This window comes from Neolamprologus brichardi, chromosome 17 (assembly GCF_056152115.1).
Source record: "Neolamprologus brichardi isolate AB-2024 chromosome 17, ASM5615211v1, whole genome shotgun sequence".
Lineage (NCBI taxonomy): Eukaryota > Metazoa > Chordata > Actinopteri > Cichliformes > Cichlidae > Neolamprologus > Neolamprologus brichardi.
The window spans coordinates 1145001-1171977 of NC_142120.1; the positions used below are offsets into that span (position 1 = coordinate 1145001).

Sequence of the window (26977 nt, forward strand, 5' to 3'; positions counted from 1 at the left end):
AAATGAGGACGACAGCAGCCGGACATTTGAGCCACAGAGAAAAAAACACATAATTCAATGAAGCGCGTGAAGGAAACACACACACGTCTCATTGATTCCAAATTAAGATCAGTAACTGAAACAAAGTGACTGTCACGGAGCAGCGCTGACTGACAAACCTCAAATATCTGACACACTTTCAGAGGAACAAACACCCACATGTTCACACACGTGTTTACACCGTTTAACGCAGGGAAAGAAAAACGCATTTTCCTCCTCTGTACGTGACGCAGGACGTTAAAAAAAATAAAATAAAGATAAGAAAGCGACAACAGAAAAGAAAAACAGCTACAGCAGCAGGTGACTTCAAACGTTCCTGTTCTAAAAACTGCAGTCATTACAAACATGAGGCCAAACTGTTGTAGATGTTTTAAAAAGTACAAGACATCAGAACAGACCTACCACTGGTCTGGGAGCTCGGCGAGGTCTGGAATGAGCAACCAAGCACGCCAAGGCGTCCTCCTCGCCCGGTCGGTCGACTACGTGAGCATCGTACGCCACCATGATAGACACCTCCTGCATCATCTTGACTCCCGCTTGCTCACGGCAGCGAGGAGGAGGAAAAGAGTGCAGCCGACAGGTTTTGTTCCTGGCAGTGAGGAGGAGGCGAGTCCCTCAGGAGCCGAGCCCCGCCCAGTGAGAGGAGGAGAGGTGGGGGCAGCGAGAGAGCAGTACAACACACCTGTTTGTTTCTCTCTGTAACGCTAGAAGTGTGTGACAGAGGACGATGAGTTTGCTTTTTCTTCCCCTCCACTGAGTGAGTACTTCCCTGTTGCTGCCTCCTCTCGTCTCTCATTTGTGCCTCGCTATCGCTCCCCGTCCTCATCTATCTCCAGCTCCTTTCAGGCTGCACATTTCTGTTTCCTGCAGCTGGTAACAAACATGCAGATAAAGGCTCGTTCACACATCTGCACTGTTTACGTGAGAGGTTAGGGGACATAGGAAGGAAGTTGTCAGATCAACCACAGTGACATGACGGTCTGTGTTGCACATCGCCCCAACAGCACAACCAGGAAGTGAAGTGACAGCAAATGCAGAGCTGTCCTGGAAGACGCCCGAGCGCGCTTAATGTTCTCTGAAAGGACCCAGAGCTGAAACCTACACGTCAAACCCACATAGGCACGAACAAGCTGCTGCTTTTCTTTTTCTTTAAGCGACTTTGGAGCTTCAGCGTCTACAGTTTGCCTTCTATCAGTTATTCCTTCAGTCTCATCCACTCAATGTGGAGCAACAGCCAGAGCTAAACGTGTAAAACACTCATTTAAATCCTGGTGTCAAATTACTTTCACTCCTTTATAAGTCAACAAAGTTAAAGTTTAAGTGAAATGAAGTAGTTAAAAGTTAATATTTACTAGCTAACCAGCCAGGACTACAGACGGGTATGCGTTTCACTCCAACTGAATAAGTAACCGACGCCAAGTAAGTAAAACTTTATTTATACAGCACCTTTCAAGATAAAAATCACAAAGTGCTTCACAGAAGCTAAAACCTAAAAATAAAAATCAACCAAAAGCACGTTTAAAAAGATGAGTTTTTAGCTGTTTTTTAAAAGCGACCACTGAGTCCACAGATCTCAGGCTCAACGGGAGACAGTTCCACAGTCTGGGGGCCACAGTCACAAAAGCTTTGTCGCCTTTTGTTTTCAGCCTCGTGTGTTGGACAACCAGCAAGCCCTGGTCACATGACCTCAGGGACCAGCTGGGAATGTATGGATGTAAAAGTTCACTGATATATGTTGGTGCTTGTCCATGCAGAGCCCTGAAAGTCAAGGTCAAAACCTTAAACTGGATTCTGAATTTAATGGGAGCCAGTGCAGCTGAATCCTCCAAGGCACGGAGGATGAGACCGAACAGAGCTGACCAATGGGAACGATGGGTTTGGCTGGTCCAGTGACCGGACTGCTGTGGTGCAGATGTTTCCATTTTCCCAAAAACCATCCCGAGTCTGTTTGATTACATAACCAGCAGCCCCCAGCCCCCGGTACTGGTCTGAGTCGTTTGGTACGGTCCGCGAGAGCTGAAGCTTGAGTGTGACATTTATGGTTTTCAGGGTTTTTATTGTTAACCAGTTTTGCTGTGTCTTTTTCTGTGTGTTGGGAATAAATCTTCTTTTTTTGGTACTGGTTTTATTTTGTTGTATTTATCTGCGACACCTTAAAGGCCGTGAAATGTCAGCATAACTGTGACCGTCTCCTCGGACATGGTCACGAGCTGGGCAGCACAAAGCACAGTGTCGAGGCAGCTTATGTAGGTAAAGTTAGTCTTTGTGATCCACCCAGGAGGTTAAAACCTCACAGTCTGGACTGTTTGTCTTTGCACAATAACTCGTTTTCAGCCCAGTCCTTGATCATTAGTTAATCAAGCATACAACCACAGGCTCTGTCATGCTTTTCTGCGCTTCAGCCACAGTGGAAAGCTGCCCGTCATGGATGGGCCTCCCCAGACATCAGCATGACTGAAGCAGTGTGGGACCGTCCTGACAGAGAACAGAACAAAAAGGCGACCAGCATCCAAAGAAGAGCTCTGACGGTCCTTCAACGAGCCTGGAGATCGTTTCCTGAACACTGCAGCAGCTGTGCTAAAGGATTCAAACACTAACCACTGAGCTTCAGGTGCACACGCTCCAGTGCACTGCTACATTTACTATTCACCGAGACAAACCTGAGGCAGCGACGGACGGCTCGAGATCCTCCAAACCCCTTTAATATGGTAATAATGTAATAATAATTCATCCTTTCTTTGACAAGCTACAGCTGTGGCTCTCTATAAACACAAACACAGCCTTCTCTCTTCCTCTCAGTTCATTAAAGTTTTGCTTTCTTAATAACTCCAGCTGCGCTTCGATGAACGTTTAAGAAGCCTAGAAATTTAAATTCCTGATCCCCAGAAAGGCTGAGCCACCCTGCTACCCCGTCGTGTTCATCAAGCCGAGGTGCCGGCAAATTCTTTCCCCGTTTTAAGCAGCTTATAGAATTTGGTTGATCCGATTTAAATGTCGGCAGAAAATATGTAGAGGGGGGGGTGAAGAGAAAGAAGTGCTGGGGGGGCCGTTCTGCCCATTAGCTAAAGCAGTGCTAGCATGTCTTTCCCACAAAGATGGCTACTAGGTCCAACGACCTTTCATTTACAAATCAAACGGTTTAACTTCTCACGAGTGGAAAATCAGATATGTTCACAGTGGCTGCTTCCTTCTCTCATCTTTGATCTCGCCTGGTAGAAATATGACTAACAGACCGTCACAGTCATCAGCGAGCGTGTGGGACGGCCGAGAGCCTAACAAGTCCAGAGATTAGTGGAAGGTTTGGTTTTGCGACACGACTGGCATAACCAAAGGTTAGATTTCATGTGGCGTTGTGTAACGTGACATATTCAAGCTTATGTAACATGTGACCTGTGGGTCAGCTGGTGTGAGTGGGCAGTCGGACAAAAAGCAAGACTCCTTTCTCCTCTTACGGTTTTCTTTGAGGCCCTTGTTGTGTTAATCTGCTCACACCTCTGTCCACGGGGAGGAAATCTATTTTACAAGTTAAAAAGAAAAGGTAACAACTCGAGATGACGTTTATATCACAGATATAAGTCTCTACTTTCATGTTTTGGTTCCTCACGGCTCCCAAAAAGCTTTAAATCTCTGAATTCTCCGTTTCCATCTTCAGTCTCAGCTGTGAGGCCGACATGAACAACTTCAGCACGTTCTTCACGTCATTTGAAACGAGCCTGATGATAACGAGTCAGTCATTCCAAATTAAGCACAAACGCTCGTTCGATCACGGCGCTACTTTGTGGCCAATTATCCGATGAGCCACACTCTGCATGTTTCTGATTGGCTAAGGTGGCAAGAAGACGACCACAGTTTGCGTTTTTGTTTGAGCAAAGTGCCAAAAGAAAGTCTGTGCTCAGCTCGTACAGTTTCTCTCACAAGAGAGAGAGAGGAAGAGCGGGAAAGATAAATACGCCAACGCAAGAAACAACGGAGGAGCGAGAGAACGGCGAGGTACGGTGAACGAGCAGAACGAGGCGCCAAGTGTTTCTGCTCGCCATCCTTTCAGACAGAAGAACACCTCGTGCCTATGGTACGACAACTTTTCTCCAGAACAACCTTGCCCCCCACACACACACACACACACACACACACACACTCCTCGTGCCCCTGGTACTCCGGAAAGAAAATTCAAATGTGCCCCTGGTACACTGCGTAGAAGCACTTTGCCACCCACACACACACACACACACACGTTCTTTGGCGATAACTCATCTTCCTCCTCACGTGTGAATCAGGACACTGATGGGAACCAGACACTCTGTCAAAGTTTTTACAGCCTTCCCTTGACGCCTGTTTAACTGCACACCACAGAACACGTCTATGCTGCTTAGTTGTTCAAATTCACACCAGTTTTGAAGTAAACAGGTTGTGGGGCTGCACAGAACCAAAATACTACTAAAGCCACCAATGCAGAAGAATCCTGAGCCGCAATACAGGAAATCCTGTATGACGACAAACACAGCAGCACACGAGAATCATAAGAGAACAGCATCCTATCAACGTGGCCTCGACTCGCTCGGGATAAGAAAATGTCAAATATTACAGTACGTATCACTGAGACGCAGGAGAGGAGGGTGGAGGATTATCTCCTCCATCTTTTTTCTCCTTCCTTCCTCTGTCGTAACACAAACCGCTGACACAAGTACACACAGCATCGCACACACCGTGTACCGTTCTTTGGTCTCTGGTGAACTCGGCAAATTCCCTGAATGCCAGCGGCCGCTTTAAGGTCAGGAGGAGGATCGTAACGGCATCAGGAAGTATTTTAGGGAAAACACGGCCTGGACCGCCATCCATAGAAAGCGTGTTGTGGGTGATGGATTCACAGAGCAGAGGAAAACAAATGCACAATAAAGAAGCAAAGATAATAAAGTATATGGTACAGAAACTGCACTGCGTTTAACCTCTCTGGCCTGGCGCTCCACAGATACTTCCTCCTACTGCACATCACTTCATTAGCGCGTTCTGACAGCAGAGGGCTCAGTTCCTTCCTGCTTCACAGTGAGTGATGCTTTTTACCTTTCAGCATGGCTTTCAATACCCAGAATGAGACAACGTAATCACTAATGTTCCTTAAACTACAGCATTTAGTCACAGCTCACCTGTGCAGAGCGTGTTGCACGTGAAACACGAGTGACCCTGCTGTGGCACATGAACAAACAGCTCAGCGAGTGCGATAAACCGCTGCGAGAGAGTGCAGCGTGCACAAACCACGGGTGCTGCTGTGGTCCAGACACCACAGACTACAACCACATACAGCAGCCAGAACTGCACCTCTGACTCATCTGGCTCAGTGGATACAAGATTTACCCTTTATTATGTGTGTTTGTACACACTTGCACAACTATCTCTTACCTTGATGTTGCAGGCCTGCTCCATGAGCCTTCGGGCGTTCTCTGCAGCTCTGTATCGTTTGGGGAGCTGGACTCTGAAGAACTTGAGAGCCCCCTCGAAGTCTGCCTGCAACAGGTCCTCTTTAGACGTCTGGAAGGAGGCGAGGAGGAGAGAGAACAACAAGGGATAATCAATGAGTCACAAACGTCTTAATGAGAGTTTTATACTCAGTGATAATACAGAGAAAACTGTAGTTACACTTAACTTGTTGTAAGCTCCCTTATGTGTTATAGCTCTTATTGTAAAACAATAGTTACTCTGTAGTTTTATAAAATGATATTTCCTGTGCAGACAGTTACTTTTAATCATCTCTAAGCAAAGGCTGAGAGCTCTCAGTCCATCGTCCTGCTTTGCTGATCCCAGGCTGCTCTCCTCCTTCAGCACAGGAACAGGAACCACCTTGTTTATGCAGCAGCATGAGAATCTTTTGTAACTCCCATATTTAAACCCTTCACCCCTTGAAATCCCTAATAGGAAAAACCACTGAAGCTCTTTTCTGTCATTTTTCAAGCCTCTGATGGGAGACGAGAGGTGACACGTCCTCACGAAACTCTGCGGCTTTCTTCTCCAGTTCCTATTCCTATAACCACGTGTTTATTGACACATACTGAGGCGTCGAGTATCATCTTTATGGGGTAAAGAGATCACAGAGTATTTAATAACACAACAATGCCGCCACCCTGTGGTGAGAAGATGCAAAGACACCAGAATCTGTGTCGAGCGTGTTTGAGAGCGTTTTCCTTCTAAGATTATTTTTTGTTCCATTTCTGCAGATGGAATAAATGTGGCGGTGACATCAGGCAGCAAACAAACAGCTCGTGCTGTCAGCTGCATGTATGCAACATGACCAGCGAGGCATCACAGCGACAGATACAACTACTACATGAATTCATAAACTGACACGTTCCCATTTCCCCCACAAACTCTTCCCCCATTAAAAACACTCTGATCTAACTGGTCTAACTGGTCTAACAGTCAACCACCACTCCATCCCTGCATCTCTCTCTCACCGCCAGCAGCCTGGGGACGAAGAGCCGGTGTCCCATCCCAAGAAGGTCCATGACCCTGCAGAAAGAGTCTGCTGAGGCCTGACTGCCGTGGGCCCTCTCTTCCGTCGTTCCCTCGCCATCTTCCACTGCTTTGCGAACTGCTGGAAGGGGCAAATGTGGGGTCAGGACTGGTACAGGAGGAGGAGAGGGCGGTGGAGAGCGTGGAGGAGATGGAGGTGGGGTGGGACAGGGTGAGGGAGAGGGAGAGGGGCGGTCCCGCTCCGGGGCCAGGATGGAAGATGACTCCAGCGTGTCGTCTAGATGCCCAGGAGTTTCCTGTGTTGTCGGCGTAGACGAGGAGGAGCGTGGGAACCTCCGTTCTCAGCTCAGTGTCAAAAAGTGTTGAGGTTCTGGTGGATGAGGAGAGAGCAGCTGCGATTTGCACGCCGTGACAGCCTGGCGTTCAGGAGGGCAGGTGGAAACGAATGGAAGACGAGCTCAATGAAACACGGCGACTCGGCAGCCGGCGCTTCGACGTCCAGGACACGTGACGTTCAGATCGATCCAGTTCATCCGGGCAACGCAGACTGTCAACACGTGGACAAGACGTTGGCGGAGGCCGCTCAGCTTGTACCACTGTCAGAGCCCGGCGCCGGCCCCCCGGTGCGACGCAATCACAGTCAGGAAACGATGCGTTGGCGCTGCTTTCCACATAATGCTGAGTCTTTCAGCTACCTGCCAGACTTGCTTTGAAACCCAATCACACGGCCCACTCTCATCTTCTTCCCTCGGCAAACTCCCTCTAACCAATTCCAATCCAGCGTACTGTTGCCTGGCAACAAAGCTGCTCAACACGTGGGGTGCTTCTCCAGCAAACAGCGGCACTGGATAAGGACGCCACCTTTTTTTATTTTTCCTTCGCTGACTTCAAAGACGCGGAGAAAAGCTGGCTCCGGCTGCACAGCGGCCTCAATGCTCGAGGCTCCGCGCGTGAGCGATGACACATCAAAGCAGTCGATACGTTTGTACCCACTTTGCAAATGGAGCTTCGCCGACGTCTGATTCCTCTGAGATGACCGTGAAATAAGCAGCACTGATCTTTTTGTGCGCCCTCCACGCCCGGACAGGCGGTCCTAGCGAAAAAGCAGAAAAGGACGAGATGTGGTCCGTTTGGAACGTGGCGCGTTTGCGCCTGCAGGAGACGATGCGCTGCGTGTTTGAGTTAGAGTACGGCTGAGCGGATGCTGAACTCACTGACTCACACGCAAACCAGCGATGCGTGAAAACCAAGATGGAAAAATGGAACAGAAAGTGTGACGACAGCCTCCTTCAGCTCTTCACCGGTGCAAGACTTTCAGTTCTGCACAAATCCAAACCACAGCAAGCAGCAGCCTAGTTCACAGCGCGAGCCTGGACTCCTGCTTCTGCCCTCAGCAGATTTCTATCAGCAGGAGCAGCTGTGCATCCGGTCTGTATTTGTCAGTAGATTTTTGAGCTCAGGAGCTGCCTCCTTTAGGTAGAAAGTCCTTTCTCGTTGCTCTGAACAGCGCCGACTCACTGAACGAGGGTACGAGTGGGTGTTGGATCTGCAGGAGTCTCTGCCTTGGCCAGCAGCTGGGACCAGGCAACGCAATGAAGCCACGCCACAGTGTTTCCAACCCTCAACCTCTCTGTACTTGTGATGCTAGGAGCTAATAGCCATCTGTAGCAGGGGCGGCTCCGTTGCAGAGGTCTGGCTGGTGGGCAGAGGTAGCGTGTTGGACAAATACATATCCAACCAGAGAAAAGGAGGAGGTAGAGGTAGTGGAGCAGGAGGGAAAGAAGATAGGGAACGAGGAAGTGAGTGAAAGTAAAGGCTCCGAGCAGGCATCCACAGCAGGAAAGGATGCAGAGCAAAAAGACCAAAACATAAAATCACAGACACACACAGCTTTTCTCCTTCAGGTCCAGATCGCTAACGTTATCTCTGATGCCCCTGCTGTGATGTGGATGTGGCGACTAAGCCGGAGAGGGAGGGAGGCGAGCACAGATGGAGGGAGGGGTGATGAGAGCGAGGAAGAGTGCAGGATGGATGGAGGGAGGAGGAGGGAGCCTCTGGGGAGAATGCCGTCATGCCCGGCCAATTAGAAACAGGCAGTGGAAGCCCCTTCCACACTCCTCCCTCCTCACATCCTCGTTTGTTCTCCATTTCCAACCATCGTATCCACCGCATCGTTCTCTCTGACACAGAATAACTGATGACCAACACACAGAGGAGGAGGAGGGCTTTTTAGAAACCAGCCGTCCTTCATTTTAACCAGAGAAAAAATAAAAGCAGTCATTGCCTCATTAGTGTCTAAAAGCTTCTCATTACTGTTCTCATAATCATTGTTATTATTGTTGTTATTCAACTATATGAGTGTACGTTATTTATTCTAGTATTTTAAATGCAGACCTTATTCATTTGTGTTGTCTGATCGATAATAAACACGAGTAACTAATCGGTAAAAGTAAAATATTGATCATGACATAAGTTCAAACGCAGCCATGAAGTTTCTTCTGGGATCACAGGAAAGGTAAAGAAAAGAGAGAAAACTTTGCTGGTTGTTCCATCATTTTATCACACGCTTGTGTAAAATTCAGCCCGTTCACACTGCAGGTGTGTAAAAAAGAGGAAAGAAGGTGAGGCTATTTGTGCCAGACTTCATCTGTTTACCTGGAAACTGTCAGCCGGTGTAATCATGAGCCAGCTAACAGAGATTTGTTGTCACAAAATGAAGAACTTGTACCTGAACAGTACTGAGAACAGAGGACGTCCCATCAAATTACTGTCCACACAGCCAGACACAGACGTGCTCTATGACACAGTCATCACTGATCTATCCCACCACAACACAGAAAATAACAACAAGTAGTAATTCTTCACCCCTGTGCTTGGACAACAAAAACATGCAAACCATTTGGTATTTAAAAAAGCACAAAATAAAAAAAGCCCCAAATTTTAACCCATTTAAAATCAACCAAACATGTTATTAACTAGCATACTAGCTAGCAATACTAATCCCTTAAATCAAAGACAAAACAGTTTCCTGGTCTGTATGTGGACAGTCTGTGACCCAGCCGTCTGGTTCCTGTGATTGAGAACCAAGTTGATTAAATATGTAACTTTTGTCTCCCCCTTGTGGCAGTAAGTGTGATTACACAAACACTGTTGAAGAAAACCTGCAGCTTTTCTTCTCTCTTGTTTTTTAAAATCTGGAATATCCTTACATTTTTCACCCATGGGCTCCATGACACTCAAGCCAACTGCATCTCATCCGTCTCTGGTGTGTAACGATGTCCAAACTGACTTTTACCAGCCCACACACTCGACGTGTTTCTGTGGCAGAGCCTTGTTCTTAACTTTAATGTTTTATAATCATTTGCAAAGCTGCATGGACATATTGCTGTATAATAATGATTTATATAGTGATTTACACTTTTCGGGGCCCTCAAAGCGCTTCACAATTCCACTATTCATTCACTCTCACATTCACACACTGGTGGAGGCAGCTACAGTTGCAGCCACAGCTGCCCTGGGGCAGACTGACAGAGGCGAGGCTGCCATATCGCACCATCGGCCCCTCTGGCCAACACCAGTAGGCGGTAGGTGAAGTGCCTTGTCCAAGGACACAACGACCGAGACTGTTGTCTCGAGACTAACCATTTGCTTTCTATGGACAAACCACATGAAGTGTATGCAACTAAACCAGCTTCCTCTCTTCCAGATGCAGTTTGTGATTTGACCACTAGGAGGGGACAGATGTAAACAAATGCCTCTTGTTGCAATCCTGCCTGCATGTGCTTTGATTTGCACTTTGGGCTTCCTACATGTGCAGAGACGGATTTAAACACAGATGTACAGAGAAAGTGAGGACTAACCTTGAGCAGGGCGAGGGCTACGTTGAAGATGATGTTCAGTCCCTGAAAGAGAAGAACTATTTGTGAAAACAGAAACAATAGAAACAGCTACCTTCATTTGCATGTGTAGTTTTTAAAAGCCACTTTAGCAATTTTAAACTTGATGCTGCACTTTGGAGCTGTAAAAATTAAAATCTGCAAACAGCAAACAGAGTCACAATTTTCTGAAACAATACTTCAATCTCGAGTTCTGCAAGAATCACTGCCACAGTCAACCAAAAAGAAACCGTCGGCTCAGGTCAGGATAACCTCAGCTTCTTATTTTCTATTTACCTTTATAAACACACGATCACAGTGAAGGATGCTCTGTTCACATGCACAAGTACAGTTTAACTGTTCATCATAGCGATGCTGGACATGCAATTACAGGATCAAACAGAAACAAATATCTACTGTGTAACAAGCTTCTGCTGTTTTACTATCAAAGAGCTCCAGAAAAGTCCTTCCAACACAACTTTTATAAATGTTTTCACAGACGAGCAGATGTGTGAGCTGAACATGGTCTTTTACAATTAGCTCATCAGTATTTATTTAGCGATGCCACAGAGCACCTTTCAGTTCAGTTCAGCATAAAATTTGTAGGAAACACAAATTTCCTTTTATCGTCTGATGAGTACTGAATGATTCTGCAGCTGCAGCACAAAGAAACCCAAATACAAGCTTCACAGGGCAGAGCCAATCCAGAGGCGCAGAGTGCTGCTTAAAAACAAACGCCCCTTTGTTTGATATATAATGTGCATATTTTGTTGTATTATTTCGACCATTTCTTCATACAGTGCTTTTAATTTTGACCAAAAGAAAGAAAATGTAATGCGGATGCAAACTCTGCATGGGAACACCCATCTCCTTGGTCTCCGTGACAACCAGTTCACATGGCAACACAGAGCTAAAAATATCTGAGCAGCTCTAAAAATATCTGAAGAAAGAGAAAAGAGGGGGAGCTCTGCCTCCACACACCTATCTATGCAGGCCTCAAGATGGCGCTAGAGTGCTGAGGCATGATCAAAGGCGTGTTTGGGAGGAGAGATTATCTCAAACTGTGTGTTCAAGCAGGGCACGTTGTTGGGGAGACGAGAGAAACATCCACAGACGGGGAGATGCTAAACTGGGGGAGAAGATCTATCTATCTATATCTAGAGAGAGATTATAGATATAGAGCGAGGGGAATGATCAGCATACATTTCTAAGGAGACCATCAAATAAAGACAGCAGCTGAGACAAAAAGAGTGATTAACAATGAGGGTGTGACAGTGACGAGGAACAATCACAAAGAAGAAGATTGTCAGAGTGAAACAAAAGAACAAAGAGTTTGTCCTGCTTTAAAACAGCGACGGATTTACAGGTTTACATACAAACAGAAAGAAAAACAGCAAGAAAACAAAGATTAAAAAAAACACAGAAAAGTTTCAGGAAATGACAAAGTGTGAGTGCAACAAACAAAATGACAATACAAGAAAAAGATAATGGAAAAAGAAGAGAGGAGTGAGAGATGATGAAAAGGATGAGGGGGGAGCATAATATCACAATGCTGCTTTAACAGGCAGATTGTCATCATGCGGCTCAATGGGTGAGAAAGACTTGGGAAACTTTTAATTGTTCTGCCTGAGGCTAACTGGGAGGCAGGAAAGAAGGAAGGGAAGAAGGAAGGAAGGCAGAGAGGGAGGAGGATGGAAGAAAGTTGATTTTGCATTTGATGCAATTACAGTGAGACAGTCGGTCAGAGCATCAGGAATGAAAACACTAATATCCCACCGTGTTTATGTACTTTTATTTTTAAAATAGAGTCATTAAGGACGATGGTGGTGGTAACTGATAAGGTTACTTTGTGTTAAAGGTCAGAATGTGACACAGCAGGTCATACTCGCTGCACACTTACTGAATGACAGAAGTTCATTAGGATCTGCATGCATTAGATCAGGTGTCCCTCAGGGCTTTGTTATCGGCCCATGCAGCCTTGTGCGTAGGCTGAAGCATTACATGGCCCCCGTTGTATTTCTGGCTCCACCAAGTCTATGGCAGCTACATCTGTCCCCTAATCCAGCGCTCCCCAACCTTTTTTGTGCCACGGACGGTTTAATGTCAGACAATATCTTCACAGACCGGGCTTTAAGGTGTGGCAGATAAATACAACAAAATAAAATGATACGACCACGACAAAAACGGTGCTATTTTGTGAATATAATAACAAATGCAAATTCACTGTGTAATTGTGTAACTTTATTAGCAGCGTCCTCCTGAAAAGCGCCAACAACATTGAGATAGAGCTGCCACAAACGATTATTTTGATAGTCGATTAGTCACCGATTATTTTTGCGATTAGTCGACTAATCAGATCATCATCCATTGGATGTAAAACTATAGATTATTGCACCAGCAGCATCTGCTCTTATATAACTATCATTAGCTTACAGCTTTAAGTGTTTAAGGTATGTGCTAACTAAAAATAAAGACAAGATGATAGTTTATTAAATTTTAATGAAATTTGCAGATTGTTTCGGTGAAGTTTAATAAACTCCTTGCTATCTAAAATATAACAGGACACCGGAGTAAATTCTCGAGCATCTCACACTTCTGATAATCAGCTGTCTGCTTGATGTTTATTCAGCTGTGTAAAAACTATAACTTTAATCTCAGCCAAACCGATTTACTCAGGAACAAATAAAATACTGAAAAAGCCAAACAATAACATTTTGAAGTTATCTAAGTGACTTATATATCATGTTTAACCTGAATAGTGAAAGATGGCGGTGGGTTTGAAAACGATTAGCCGGGAGTCCGGTGTTCTCACGGCTCTAGTTAGCCTAGCCCCCGGCTAGCTATCGAGCTAGTGGCTAACAGACGTCTCCGAAAACGTCGGAGCGCTTTTGAAAATATGTGGTGTCTTGATAAACTGAGCAGATATTTGAGGTTTACACAGCTACATTCTCGCCTGAAAATATGTTAAACGTTTATTTTTTGACCCAGAAAGAATAATAAGAGTAATATTAAAACTAACTAGCTGCCGCCATTGTTGTAAACTGAGCTGGGCTGCGCTATGAATTCTGGGACACAACTTCTTCTTCTTCGGGGTTTAACGGCAGCTGGCATCCTTGTACATGCAGTGCTGCCATCTTCTGTTTCAGTCCGTTATTACACTCTTAAATCCTACTACTTATTCCTGCGTCTTTTGTGATCTTACAAAGCTTCAAACGACGCGTCGACTATTAAATCAGTCGTCGACGATTTTGATAGTCGACGTAATCGTGACTAGTCGACTAATCGTGACAGCCCTACATTGAGAGTAACATCCTCCTCTCTGCCCCTTAACGCTCTCTGGTCACTATGGTAACGTGTAAATATTTCTTTCAAAATAAGACGCACAACTACAACACGGAAAAGACCCAGGGAAACAGAGTTAACGATAAAAACGAATTTTATTTATTTATTTTTTTTTAAATGGACCAGTACCGGTCCATGGCCCGGGGGTTGGGGTTGAGGTCCCAACCTGTATCGTTTGTTCACCCTCAGCTGCAAACCACCTCAGTGTACGTGGAGGGCCATGTTCTGATGAAGCTTAAAGAACATCATCACAAACAGGAGATGACACGAAACTCCAGAGTCCACGACCCGCTGAAAACCGATTTGACTTTTTGCCAAGGACGGGAACACGCTCTGTTAAAGTTCATAACAATGACCCACCGCTGTTGGCCACGTAGTCCTGCTACACCGCCCACAAGATCCCCTGGGGGGCCAACGTGTAGTACTTTGCCCAATATTTGTCTTTCTGGTATTCAGATATTTTGTGTAAATGACTGAAACACTGAACAGAACAGCACATTATCCCCTCTCTTCGTCTCAGTTTCCTAGTTTCTCTCCAGAGCTGAATGTGTCTGATCTATGGATACTGGCCCACAAGTCTGTTCACTGTTTGTTGATGCTCAGCGCTCCGCTTCTCTCTCTCAGCTTTCCTCTCACTCAGCCAGTCGAGGCAGATGGCCGCCCAACCTTAGCCTGGTTGTGTCAGGGGTTCCTTCTGTAAAAGGGAGCTTCTCCTCCCCGCCGATGCCAAGTGCATTCTCAGGGGTGAAATCGCCATCCTTAACTTACCATGTATAGTGCCATGAGACGACACGGGATTATATTGTACTATAGAACCACATCCAAGACTGTTTGGGAGGGTGTGGGTTTTGTCGTCAACTCAAATCTGAAATATATATTTTTCGATATATACATGTCTGTAATGTATCATATAAAGCTCCTCAGTGATGCCGTTATTTCTGGGAATAACGCTTCTTCTGTCACGCAGATTTTGTACGATGATAAGTGACTCGCTCATCGATCGGTATTAGGTCAGGTGGCCCTGATGATATTAGATCATTGATAGCATCGACCCTAAAAGGCCTGAGCAGAAGCATCGATGCTGTGTGCCCTTTACTTGTGGCCACTGATAACCGGGAAGTGCAGTTTGGGCTCGCCGACTCCTCCCTCACTACTCTAGTCTCCTTCCACATTCCAGAAGGGCTCGTGGAAACGGATTTGGATTTGCACCGCGGTAAAAGCACCAGTAGCTCGGCAACATCGTGTGACTCTTGCAGCACATGCTGCACAAAGTGCTTAACAATGTAAAATGCCACTGCAATAAATAAAATGCACAACAATGATGCAGTAAAATATAGAAAAATGAATAAAATAACTAGAACAAAGCTGCAAAAACCAAACTGTTTAGGTCAGCGTGAGTTGAAAGCAGATCTGCGAGACAGAAAGGTGATTTATTTTTTATATCATTAAGATGTTGCACCTTTTTTTTCCCCGTATGTCATATCCTCTTAGTATTGGATGAAAATGTCTTCTTATCCCGTTTGTACAAAATCATCTCTACACATATCACGATGAACTGTCAATTATTTGGCTTCACTAGATATCTCAGGGATCTTTGTCCATGTGCCAAAGCTTTTTTTGTGCAGATGTAATATCAGGAGGAAGACTATTCCAGAGTCTGGGCCACAGAGAAGGCCGTGGAACAGTTAAGGTTGGTTTGGACAAACAAACAGGAGCTCAGACCGGTGAGAAGGGGCTCGGCCGTTCAGTGATTTTAAAACAAAAATTACGATTTTAAATTGGATCGTGTAAAGAACAGGAAGTCGGTGTGGAGAGGCCAACACCGGGGTTACAGGCTCCTTCGGTTTAGCGCCAGTCGCAGACGAGCAGCTGCATTTTGTAAAGAGAGGCCTGGTCCAAACCAGATACAGAGAACTGCAGTAGTCCAGTCGGCAAGTAATGAACACATGAATAACACGTCCAAAGACATCAGCTGGAAGGTGTGGCTTTACCTTGGTTCACACAGTTTAAAGGAAGCATCAAGGTGCACACTGAGCTTTTTAACATTTGCCTTACAATAGGAAGCTAAGGGGCCAGAGCCCCGTCACTGCTTATCAACGATTAATGATCGACGGGTATTATCTGACAACACACCTGCCGGTCTTCAGGCTGACGGGTAATAAAAACTGCTTGGAGGAATATATTTCTGTGGAGCTAGCAGCTAGCAGAACTTGCAGCATTTTCCACATCACAGCAATGAAGCCAGGCATTTTTAGAAGAGCTGTTTTCAGCCGTCTTTGTGGACATCCAACCCTCTCCTCTAATACCCTTCTCCTGACCCCTCGTAACCTCCTTTCTATCCACTTTCAACTGATTTCCTGTTTCCAGACAGTTGAGCATCGCCTTACTGGACTCTGGACAATGTAGACTAAAGCCCTCTCCCCATGTAATCAGTATAACAAGTGCACTGACGTTACCTCGCAGAGCAGCAGGTCAGTGATGTGAAACACCATGCACAGGGGGAATTTGGCGGTGAAGAGCGTTAGGAACCACTGGGAGGCGTACATGTGTGCCTCCAGGTTCAGGTTTTGGAAGTGGGACCACAGATCTGGAAGTTGTTCCTGTAGGAGAAGCAAAAAGGGGAACTTGTGAGATAAAACAGCACTTACAAACAGATAAAGATGTGGCTCTGCTTGTCATTTCAATTTCACATTATTTCATTTTTGCTCCTGCTTTATTAAATTAGGCTGTCTCACTGAGATGATAATCTCTCCCAAGAGACCCACAGCTAAGAAAAAACTAAATAAATAAATACATTTTAAAAAGACACATAACATAGTACAGTATTATATCACAGCTGCCAAACAGACCAGGAGATTAAAAACATGTCTAATGTCAAACCAATGTTGTACAGAATAAAATACAATCATACAGTTAAAAATCTAAAGACACTAAAATAAATGTATTTTATTTGTGTTCTTTACAATCGTTGTTCCAGTTACTTTTAGCTTTGAGTGTTCGAGCACGTACAGTGAACCACAGAGTTCATTGGACAACACTTATATCTGACATCGTACAGTATTTTTTGGACCATAAGGCGCATTAAGCGAAACAAAACAGTCAGATAAGTCAAACTTTACTCAGCTCATTCTTCTTGCTTCCTCTACTGCTGTACTATTGATTCATTAATGCTGAATTCTCTGCAGCTGCTCTGTTCCCATGTTGTTGCAGTATATTAATGACTAACCTCGTATTGTGGATGGATAATCTCAGTTGTTCTCCTGACTGAAGTTTGGTCCGTTTACAGCATCCTGCTGTGCGATTGCATTTGTCTCTAACCATCAGGAACCCTCATGTTAACTTTTATTAAGTGGAAAAGTGTTAGCGTTCATCCTCCAGCTTCACTGTGTTTATGCTAACATAGTTGTGTAGCTAGCGATCATGTAGCACATCATTTTCTACCAGCTAGCCCAACTTCAGTAACCCTACAAACGTCACTGCTGTTTAGTTTTCTGTCTTCATTTATGTTGGAAGTGATAGCAGAGCTGTACGTTTGAATTTTTCAGAAATCTCTCAGTCAGAACATGCTATATCATGTTTAGGTGGAAGCTAGCGAGCTAACTTCCTGCTAACTTCTAACTCTGTTGAATGTAATAAATTCTGTTTTCATGGATGTTAAACTTAATTGTTACACCTGGTAAAGCAGCAACACTGATCATTTTATTAAAGATGAAAGAATTTAGACAGTTTTTAACTCACAGTGATGCTGCAGTGTTCGTTTGACTTTGGGACCTGAGGCTGATGGAGCAGTGATGTCAACTCCTCAGTAAGGAAAATCACTATTGGCTGTCCTAAAAGTTGCTAGAAGTCCCTACATGACGTCATTGCTTAATTTGCATAATTGGTCATGCTAATGTAATTGTAACCTATGTTGTTGGAGAGAGAAATAACATCGTGGACGAGACATAAAGTGAGCAAAAAACGTCCTAAATTCATTTAGAGTTTATTTAGAACTACAAAATTAAATTTCTTTTAGCAATTATTGGGGTTTTTTAATGTCACAATTCCAACCCTGCTCCTTTACCCGGGCTTGGACCGGCAAAAGTGACCCGAAATAGGCACTCTGGTGGAGTTACTCTGTGTGTGTTTATAAGTAGTTTTAAACATTGTGATCCACAAAACAGCATAACAGTAAAAGAACTGACTGCGTTACAGTCAGTGCGGGAGCAGCAGCTTCACTGATGCCCGATTGATTTGCAGTTTGGACGCATAGGTGTGAACATCTCCTGCCCTGATAGCAGCTGGGGGAGGACTATCCTCCGCCCGTGAGCGCTTTGGTAAGGGGGTCTGAAAACTCTAAATATAGCAACAAAGTCGCTAAGTTGGCAACACTGTGATGGAGTTTAGGACCCAGATTACTCCGCGAGGCTCCTGACTACAGTAGCCGTAATGCTCCAACAATCCATCAAGCACTGCGGCTTCGTAGCAACCAAAGTCGTAGTAAAACATTTTTTGACAGATTTCTGAGTGCCGTGTAGCACATAAAATCTGTTCAAGGTCAGTAAGCACAACCAGAATTCATACATAAGGCGCACTTAAGGATTTTAAGTGCGGAGAATACGGTTCTCTAAATTATCAGATGGTATCGTTGCACTGAGCTAATGTGATTGCACTAAACTAACTGTCTTGATGCTGACGGGCGACTGCTAGCAGAGGCAGGACGGATTTAGGCGCCAAGATCAACTCAGTGGATTTAGATTGTAATACCTGAGTGGGATGGGACATCATCACTCATTATCCTCAAAGGAGAAAAAGCCAACACAGGCTGCAAATCTATACTCAACTCTGAAATATAGATTTTTTAGATGTTTTAATGAAAGACAGGCGTCAACAAGGCAACATGTTACAGTCCAAATATGACGCAATAACTGGCAACGTCCTCTACAGCACGAGTAGACTCAAACTTACCTGAGTTAAAGTCTTTTTCTGTTTAGTGCACTGGTTCATGCATTTAATCAGGAATTATTAAACAGCTCCATTATGAGGAAAGTACCAATGCTGGAAAATGAAATCTAGTGTAAATGATGGTCCTTGAGACTGGTCTGTATCACAAGTGACCTTCATGGCATTTAAGTCATGAAGCAGACAGATGGGAGCTGTAACTGTACGGCCTCTGTGGCACAATCATTTAAATTTCTGCAACTAAGTAGTGAGATCAAAAAATGTGTTGCAAATGACCAAAGACAACAAAGGCAACTAAGTGGAAAGAGCTATTCCCGCATGCTGGGTGACTCGCAGCTCTAACAGAGCTCGTAATCATCAGCAAACTGTCCTTGATTTGTAAAAAATGAAGGTAGGCCTGGGTCCTGTGTGAAAACAATGACTGACGACGACTCCCAAAGTGAATCCACTTTCCAAAAACAGCTTTTAAAATACTCCCAAACAGTCAAATAGATTTAGAAGACTGACATATGCTTTAATCTGAAGCTTAACCCAATTCATATTTACTCATTTCACCGACTACGATCCAAAGTGAAGCTTATTAAGCTCCAAATCAAAAGTAGCCCAGAATGAGGGAGCAGGTCGTGCACAACAGCAACATGACAGACAAAACTAAACCTACAAACAGAAAGCGGTGTGATGCAGACCGTCCTTCCTGTCAGGGTCCCATTGATTGGTTTAAAAATGTAAAAGGTTGCACGACTAACCTGCATCAGCCTCTCCAGCTGGTAGAACTTGCAGTGAAGATCTTCAAAGTTGTTCTTGTAGAGAGCTCTCAGGCCATATTCATACATGATTTTTACCAAAACACAAAAGGCCTGCTCCTCGGGCATCTGAAAGCATGTGGATAACCTCAATCAGCAAAATGACAACAGCTAAATATCCAAAATGTGTTCCTGCTGACACAAAAGGACAGAGCAGCTCCCTCAAGACTCAAACATGGCCGTCACCTAACAGTGGAGGGAAACAGTGCAGCTGTGGAAGCAACTAAAACAAGTTTCATGTGTGAAGACGAGGAGCAGGAGAAAACGCTTAACGCTCGTCTCTCAGTGTGTGCACGGCTTCTCTCCTTCACGTGCACGCTCTCACAGACTGTGAGCTGATATTTAATCAGAGTGACAGTATGTGTTTGGGACTGAATGGGCTCCTGCAGGTAAACCTGAGCCTCTATTAATATTCCTGACATCTCCTCTATAACCTCTCCCTCCTCCTCCTCCCGTGTAACCCCTCTTTCTTACACTGCTGCTGTCCCCTTTATCTTTACAGCCTCCTCCTCCTCTATAACTTTTTCCTTGTGTCCTCCTTCTGCAGCCAGCTCCTCACCTTCACATCCCTTCAACAAACGTGCAGCTCTTGTGCACATCTCTCCGTCCTCATCCCTACTCCTCTCTCCCACAACATCTCACGCCTCTTTAACCTTGCTGCCCTCGCCATTTGGACTTTGACCAAACGTCCACAGCTCTCTTACCCCATGTGTCAACTCCACTGTTTGTCCTTCATGTGTCCTCTAAAAACTTGCTCACATCAAATTTGAGGTAATATTTGTGCAAAGTGACTTTACACACAGCATGCAGGTACTATAAACGTGGATTTGTGACCTTGAAAGTGTGTGAAAGGAATCGATTCTCTCACTCCTCTTCATCCACATCATCTCCTTCAGTGTGTTATATTACCCTGCTGCTTTATTAGACTTTGTACAAGCCAGGAAACTGTTTGTAGAGACAGTAAAGTCTCGGTGCAGGAGCGCGCTGCTCGTGTTAACCTTGATCATTTGTTTGAGTGCCATCTGCAGATGTCGGAGAATCAAGGTTACATTTAAGCAGCGACAGAAAGCTTTTATTCTAAAAAGCCAGGGAGAAACACTGGAGGCAAATCCTTTTGCAAATGCACAACAAGTCTGTGTAAAAGTCAAATGAATATGCATGAGCACAAGCATGTGTTTAGCAAACAGCGCTAACTGGTGTGTTGGATCATCTGATGTACAGTGAACAGCTGATGGATGAGACGTTTACTTACATGTAAGAGGAGAACAGCAGCGAGGAACGACTGACCCTGGCAGTAACCGATTTCCTCATCGTAGACCGAGTAGGCCTGCAGGAAAACAGCAAATGACAAAAGACAGAAACCAGCTCCATTAGGTTCCTCCCATCAGCAGCATGAGTATCTGAACCAGTTTGCTTAAAAGGCAAAATGCAACAGCGTAGTGTTAAAACCTTTATTAAGATCATTTCTTGTGCTGTGCTGCAGCCTGCTGCTTGCATTAACCATAAAACAACTTCATCAGCCACAGTTGAACAAGCCCAGTGTGTTATGGAGCAGCTTACATTGTTCTGAGCCACCAGCGTCAGTCTGGTGCTACATCACCTTCCAGCATTCAGATTCAGTGTTTTCAGAGTGCGATGCAACTTCACTGTTCTGACTTTGTGCAGCTCTTTCTGGAGCTTTAACATCTACCACGTTTTCTTGCATCTAAAAGAAAAAATCTAATATTTACCTGTGAAAACTCGTTAGCTGCCTGAGCAAAAATCTGCATTGTTGAGGCCACGTTTAACAGTAGCACAGTGCCATTAACCTTTGATGCGAGTATGTGGTTTGTGCTGTGTAACGTGACGATCAGCCACGGTGAGAAGGCATTAACAGAACAACTAGCTGTTTGTTTTAAATAAAAGCTGACTTATTTTGGACCCACCCAGGTGTTAATCAGACACACTGGAAACTGATAAGAGTATATCATCTTTGCAATCGACTGGACGCCGTGATGAGGGTTTCTGTGATACTGCTGGATGGTTAAGACTTTATTTATATTCAGGCTTAAAAACAAAAATCCGTGTTTCCTTTTATTATCCAGGTAAATCAGGCAAACCTAATAAGATCTGCTGACAACTGCTATCTATTACCAAACTTTGCAAGCTCACAGCGATGGAACCCACAAACTGGACAACAGAAAACTGGAAAAATGCTGGCTGGTCTTCAGATGATAGCGTCACAATTTAGAGTGAAAACATGAAAGACTGGATCCATCCTGATTTGTATCAACGGTTCAGGCTGGTGATGGCGTGGGGTGTATTTTCTTAGTACTAACTGAACATTAGGGCTGCCACGATTAGTCGACTAGTCACGATTACGTCGACAATCAAAATCATCGACGACTAATTTAATAGTCGACGCGTCGTTTGAAGCTTTGTAAGATCACAAAAGACGCAGGAATAAGTAGTAGGATTTAAGAGTGTAATAACGGACTGAAACAGAAGATGGCAGCACTGCATGTACAAGGATGCCAGCTGCCGTTAAAACCCCGAAGAAGAAGAAGCTGTGTCCCAGAATTCATAGCGCAGCCCAGCTCAGTTTCCAACAATGGCGGCAGCTAGTTAGTTTTAATATTACTCTTGTTATTCTTTCTGGGTCACAAAATAAACGTTTAACATATTTTCAGGCGAGAATGTAGCTGTGTAAACCTCAAATATCTGCTCAGTTTATCAAGACACCACATATTTTCAAAAGCGCTCCGACGTTTTCGGAGACGTCTGTTAGCCGCTAGCTCGATAGCTAGCCGGGGGCTAGGCTAACTAGAGCCGTGAGAACACCGGACTCCCGGCTAATCGTTTTCAAACCCACCGCAGTCTTTCGCTACTCAGGTTAAACATGATATATAAGTCACTTAGAGAACTTCAAAATGTTATTGTTTGGCTTTTTTTAGTATTTTATTTGTTCCTGAGTAAATCGGTTTGGCTGAGATTAAAGTTATAGTTTTTACACAGCTGAATAAACGTCAAGCAGACAGCTGATTATCAGAAGTGTGAGATGCTCGAGAATTTACTCCGGTGTCCTGTTATATTTTAGATAGCAAGGAGTTTATTAAACTTCACCGAAACAATCTGCAGATTTCATTAAAATTTAATAAACCATCATCTTGTCTTTATTTTTAGTTAGCACATACCTTAAACACTTAAAGCTGTAAGCTAATGATAGTTATATAAGAGCAGATGCTGCTGCAATAAGCTGTACGTTTTACATCCAATGGATGATGATCTGATTAGTCGACTCAAAATAATCGTTTGTGGCAGCCCTACTGAACATCAGTTAAACACCACAGAGAATCGTTGCTGCCCACTTCATTCCCATGTGACCACAATGAACCAATCATCTGATGGATTTGCAGCTGAGAAATCTGCAACAACTACGTGAGGCTATCATATCATGTTTCCAGCACCTTTTTGAATCTATGCCACAAATAATAAAAGACAAAAGGGGGGAAGTTGTACCAAACTCACAAGTGTAGGTTAAAATACACATAAGCAGAGCTACAGGACGACACTGAAGTATAACCGAGTTGTCCTGAAAAGTGTGTTTCTTGTGACTACATGGACTGGTAACATTTGGTTCACTTAACAAATAATCACACACCACTTCATCTTCAAAGCTTAGTGCCAGTTAGCCTCAGAACACCAGCATGTATACGAGACACGTCCTGAGAGACAGTTTCTCTCAGCATTACAGTTTTGCTGAGCTAAACCCCCCAAACTTAACACTATACATCCAAAATGCAAGAGCAGCTTTAAAATAGTAGAATCTCTTTCATTTACCAATAACTTAAGAGCAAATGAGAATCCTGCCTGTTCTCAAACGAGGGCAGAGTATATAACAGTCTGGATTGCATAAAACTGTCATTTCAAACTGGCTCTGCAAATTTAAGGTCATATTGTATTAAGCCTGAACCAGCTGGAGTTGTCCAAAAAAGTGCTCAAACTCATTTCACAGGCTGAGAAACAAAACCCACCGTCTACAGTCACTGTTGTATGGAGGTCTTTCCCCTAATTATGACTCTATCATCTTACATTTATGTAAAATCTTTCACCATTACTGTAAATCTTGCATGATGGCTTAATAACATCTTATGTGAGGTCATCGTGCACCTTTGACCTTTGTCCAGGAACTGTTTGAGTGTTTGTGCCAAATCTGAAGAAATTCTTCAGTGTTTCTTCCACAAAATGCAAAACTTACAGTAGATATGAGAGCTGGCTGGTTAGTTATTAAAGTGAGAATAGGAGAATAACCTTCAGATGACCATTCGGGAGAGGCAATGTCTCTAAACGGTTGGTAGCTGACACACCCCACCAATCATGCTAATGAGCCAATAGACAGCCTTTTCACCGTGTAAGCAAGAAATGACTTAAAACAATTACACTCGAGCGAAAAGAACGATTGGACAGCTTACATCCTGGTTTGCTTACAGGTGTACAGGAAGACCGGTACTAACACAGGTGTGATCCCAACACCGCGTCTATTTTAATATCAATCACCTTGCACTCTTTGCTTATAAGCAAGCGTGCTTAAGTGACATGAAAGCTCAATGTTTGAGAGGCCAGCAGCCCCAGAACTGCGTAAGCTCCCCTTGATTAAGCAGCTGCTCGGTTGGTAAAGCGCGAGGGGAACTACACGTCCACGAAACACTCTTTAAACCTGTTTTTTTATAATCACTCAAAAGGACGGTAACGGTTCAATATCTTCCACCGATATTTAGGCAGGATGCTCATTCGCTGGCTGGAGACTGACTACAGGAGCAAACTCTGGGTTCAAAGACTGTCGCCCCGTTTCCACACCTGAAAAATGAGCGTGGACGTCCAGAGCTCCACTGCTGATCGGTTCGGCTAATTTGGGGTTTGATGTGGAGGTAATGGGGAAGTCTTGTGGAGCTGTCTGGAGCGTAATCTACAAGCTGACATGCTTGATGGAGTGTGGCATTCACACGTCCCCTACTCGGCTGGGAGAAGTGCACGCTGACAGATGGATGGGGGAGGTCCTGGTGGGTGAAATCTAAATTTGTTAGCCTGAGCAGATAATAGGATCAGAGGGATTATTGCCGTCTACAAAGTGTGCTCGAATCCTAATATCGAACCAGCAGATTTTTCTGTTGTAACGTGTAAAGTATATAATGGTGGAAATGTGTTGATAATCATAGTATGAAAGTCATAATGTGTGTGTGGTTGCCTCACTGCTGGCAAACAGTCTGAAGCTCCAATGAGTTTAAATTGTTTTTCTCATTTCGGGTAAGAAGCAACTTTAGAGGAGGAGCAAACTCTGATCAGAGGATCGATCACCCGAACAAAAACTAATATCCTGAAAAACGTGCACACAAACACACTGCATTAATCTGGCTGATGAGCCACGTTTACATGTTACCATGTTAACTTTCCCCTGAAAGTTTTGACTCCCAGCACTAGCTCGTTAAGCTCAAACTTCTCCAGGGGGCACGCTCAACGCAACACAGTAAATGTTGGGCGTTATATCATAGCTTCAGTCAAACTGACTGAAACTGACGATAAGGGAGAGACGACGTCCTTCCCTGGAGAATAAAGGTTAGGCTTATTACTGAGTAGGATAGAGAGACGAAGAGAAACTTTGTGCTGGATCCTCTGTGCCTGTAACCCGCTCATGCCCGAAGATCCAACCAACCTTATCAGCAGCAAATCTACATGGATTTGCATACAAATGAAGGCTAGCTCGCCACTGACCTAGTTGGGTCCAGACTGGATGTTAAACCTTCCTGACAGGTTCTCCCAAAGCGCTGACCAACCATACCCTACTTCTGCAGTGCCAGGAAAACACATGGAGTTCTTCTTCATCGCTCTAAACCTAGTTTTGATTTTAAAGGCAAAACATACCAGTGTGGGTGCAGCACGAGGCCGTATCCACATCGTTATTTAGTGTGTACGCTTCAGATAAGCCTTCTTATTTTCCTCTGTGGTCAGAAATAACTAAACTCATTTCATATTTACCTAAACCAAGAATCAGATCAAGAAAATCTTTATGTTAACTCACAGAATACTGAAATACCTCAGATTCCACTTTATATTGCAGCACAGCCCTTCAGGAGAAGTGTAACGTGTAACACGTGTTTCATGAAGAACGTCAGATATTTTGCATGACGAGCATTTCTGAGACTTGTCCTAAATTTTTCTTCCATTCGGTTACATCTTACATTAGCGTCATCTGCCATTGTTTTTGTGTTTGTCAAACATCTGTTGGTTATATATAGTTAGAGCCCGATTATTTGGACACGCCACACCAGGTTGTTAAATCTAAATTTTCCATTAATCATTTGGAAATTACAATTTTCAGTCGGGCAGGCTGAGGTTTAGACTTCTAACTGACAGTTTGCACAAACTTCTATGCCCTCTGTGTTTAGATGAGTGGTGTCCAACTCCAGGCCTCGAGGGCTGGTGTTCTGCAGGTTTTAGACGTGTCCTTGATCCAACACAGCTGATTTAGGCTACGTCCACACGTACACGGGTATTTTTGAAAACAGAGATTTTCCGTTTCCGTTTTTTAAAAAATAATCCCGTCCACACGTAAAAGCCAAAAACGAAGGAAAACGCTGCTAGGAACATGCCAAAGCAGCAGGTGGCGCTATATTCCTATCCGTGTAGAAATGTTGGCCAATCAGAAGTCTCGAAGCCTCGGTGGGAAAAAGTAAACAAAGCTGGGGCATAGAAGCAGAACTGAGTCGTATGTGTGGAGGGACAGTAACTGTGTGTGTATATGTAAGCATTTAAACACTGCAGAGACAATTAACAGTAACAGTATTGTAGAAATTCATTTCACCAAAACAATAACGTGGCGCACAGTGTGACATCAAAAAAGGCGCACACCTTTGACGCTGCGTTTTCTGCGTTTTCTGCGTTTTCTGCGTTTTTCTCGTCCACACGTAAATGCAAAAACTGAGCTTTCAAAAATCTCCACCCTGGCCGGAGTTTTTAAAAATCTCCGTTTTCAGTGACCGAAAAAACGGCATTTACGTGTGGACGAAAGGTGCAAACGCATAGAAAAATCTGCGTTTTCAAAAATACCCGGGTACGTGTGGACGTAGCCTTAAATGTCCTGAAGTTCTCCAGAGGCCTGGTGATGAACTCATCATGTGATTCGGGTGTGTTGACCCAGGGGGAGATCTAAAACCTGCAGGACACCCTCGAGGCCTGGAGTTGGACACCCCCGCTTTAGATGAACGAACACTCCTCCTGATTACAGACTTAATGGCCCCACCTCCTCCAAACTGTTCTTGATAACCATGAAAATCAATCTTCATTTTAAAGTCCACTGAGAAGCTATAAGAACCTAATTCAACACTTTGAATCAACTTCAGACATTATATCTGCTTCCTTTGTGATGATGTAACATGGGCACAGGTCTAAAGCCTGTGGTGGTGTCCAGAAGTAAAACTACAAAAACTGCGTCTTTGTACAACAACTAAAGTTGGGTAAATACATCTATGCATAAACATC

At 44.3% G+C, this 26977-nt stretch overlaps 1 protein-coding gene across 2 annotated transcripts in view; it reads right to left on the reverse strand.

Annotated features, from left to right (window-relative positions):
- The window catches only part of rabgap1l (RAB GTPase activating protein 1-like), a 106915-nt gene that overhangs the window by 15623 nt on the left and 64315 nt on the right, over positions 1–26977 (reverse strand). For both annotated transcript variants that reach the window (XM_087830280.1, XM_087830279.1), the window contains exons 15-19: positions 20715–20789; positions 19406–19531; positions 16175–16318; positions 10362–10403; positions 5434–5562 (exon numbers count right to left, since the gene is read on the reverse strand). In XM_087830280.1, coding sequence (XP_087686406.1) covers positions 5434–5562; positions 10362–10403; positions 16175–16318; positions 19406–19531; positions 20715–20789 — 516 coding nt within the window. The remainder of the gene's footprint in view (positions 1–5433; positions 5563–10361; positions 10404–16174; positions 16319–19405; positions 19532–20714; positions 20790–26977) is intronic.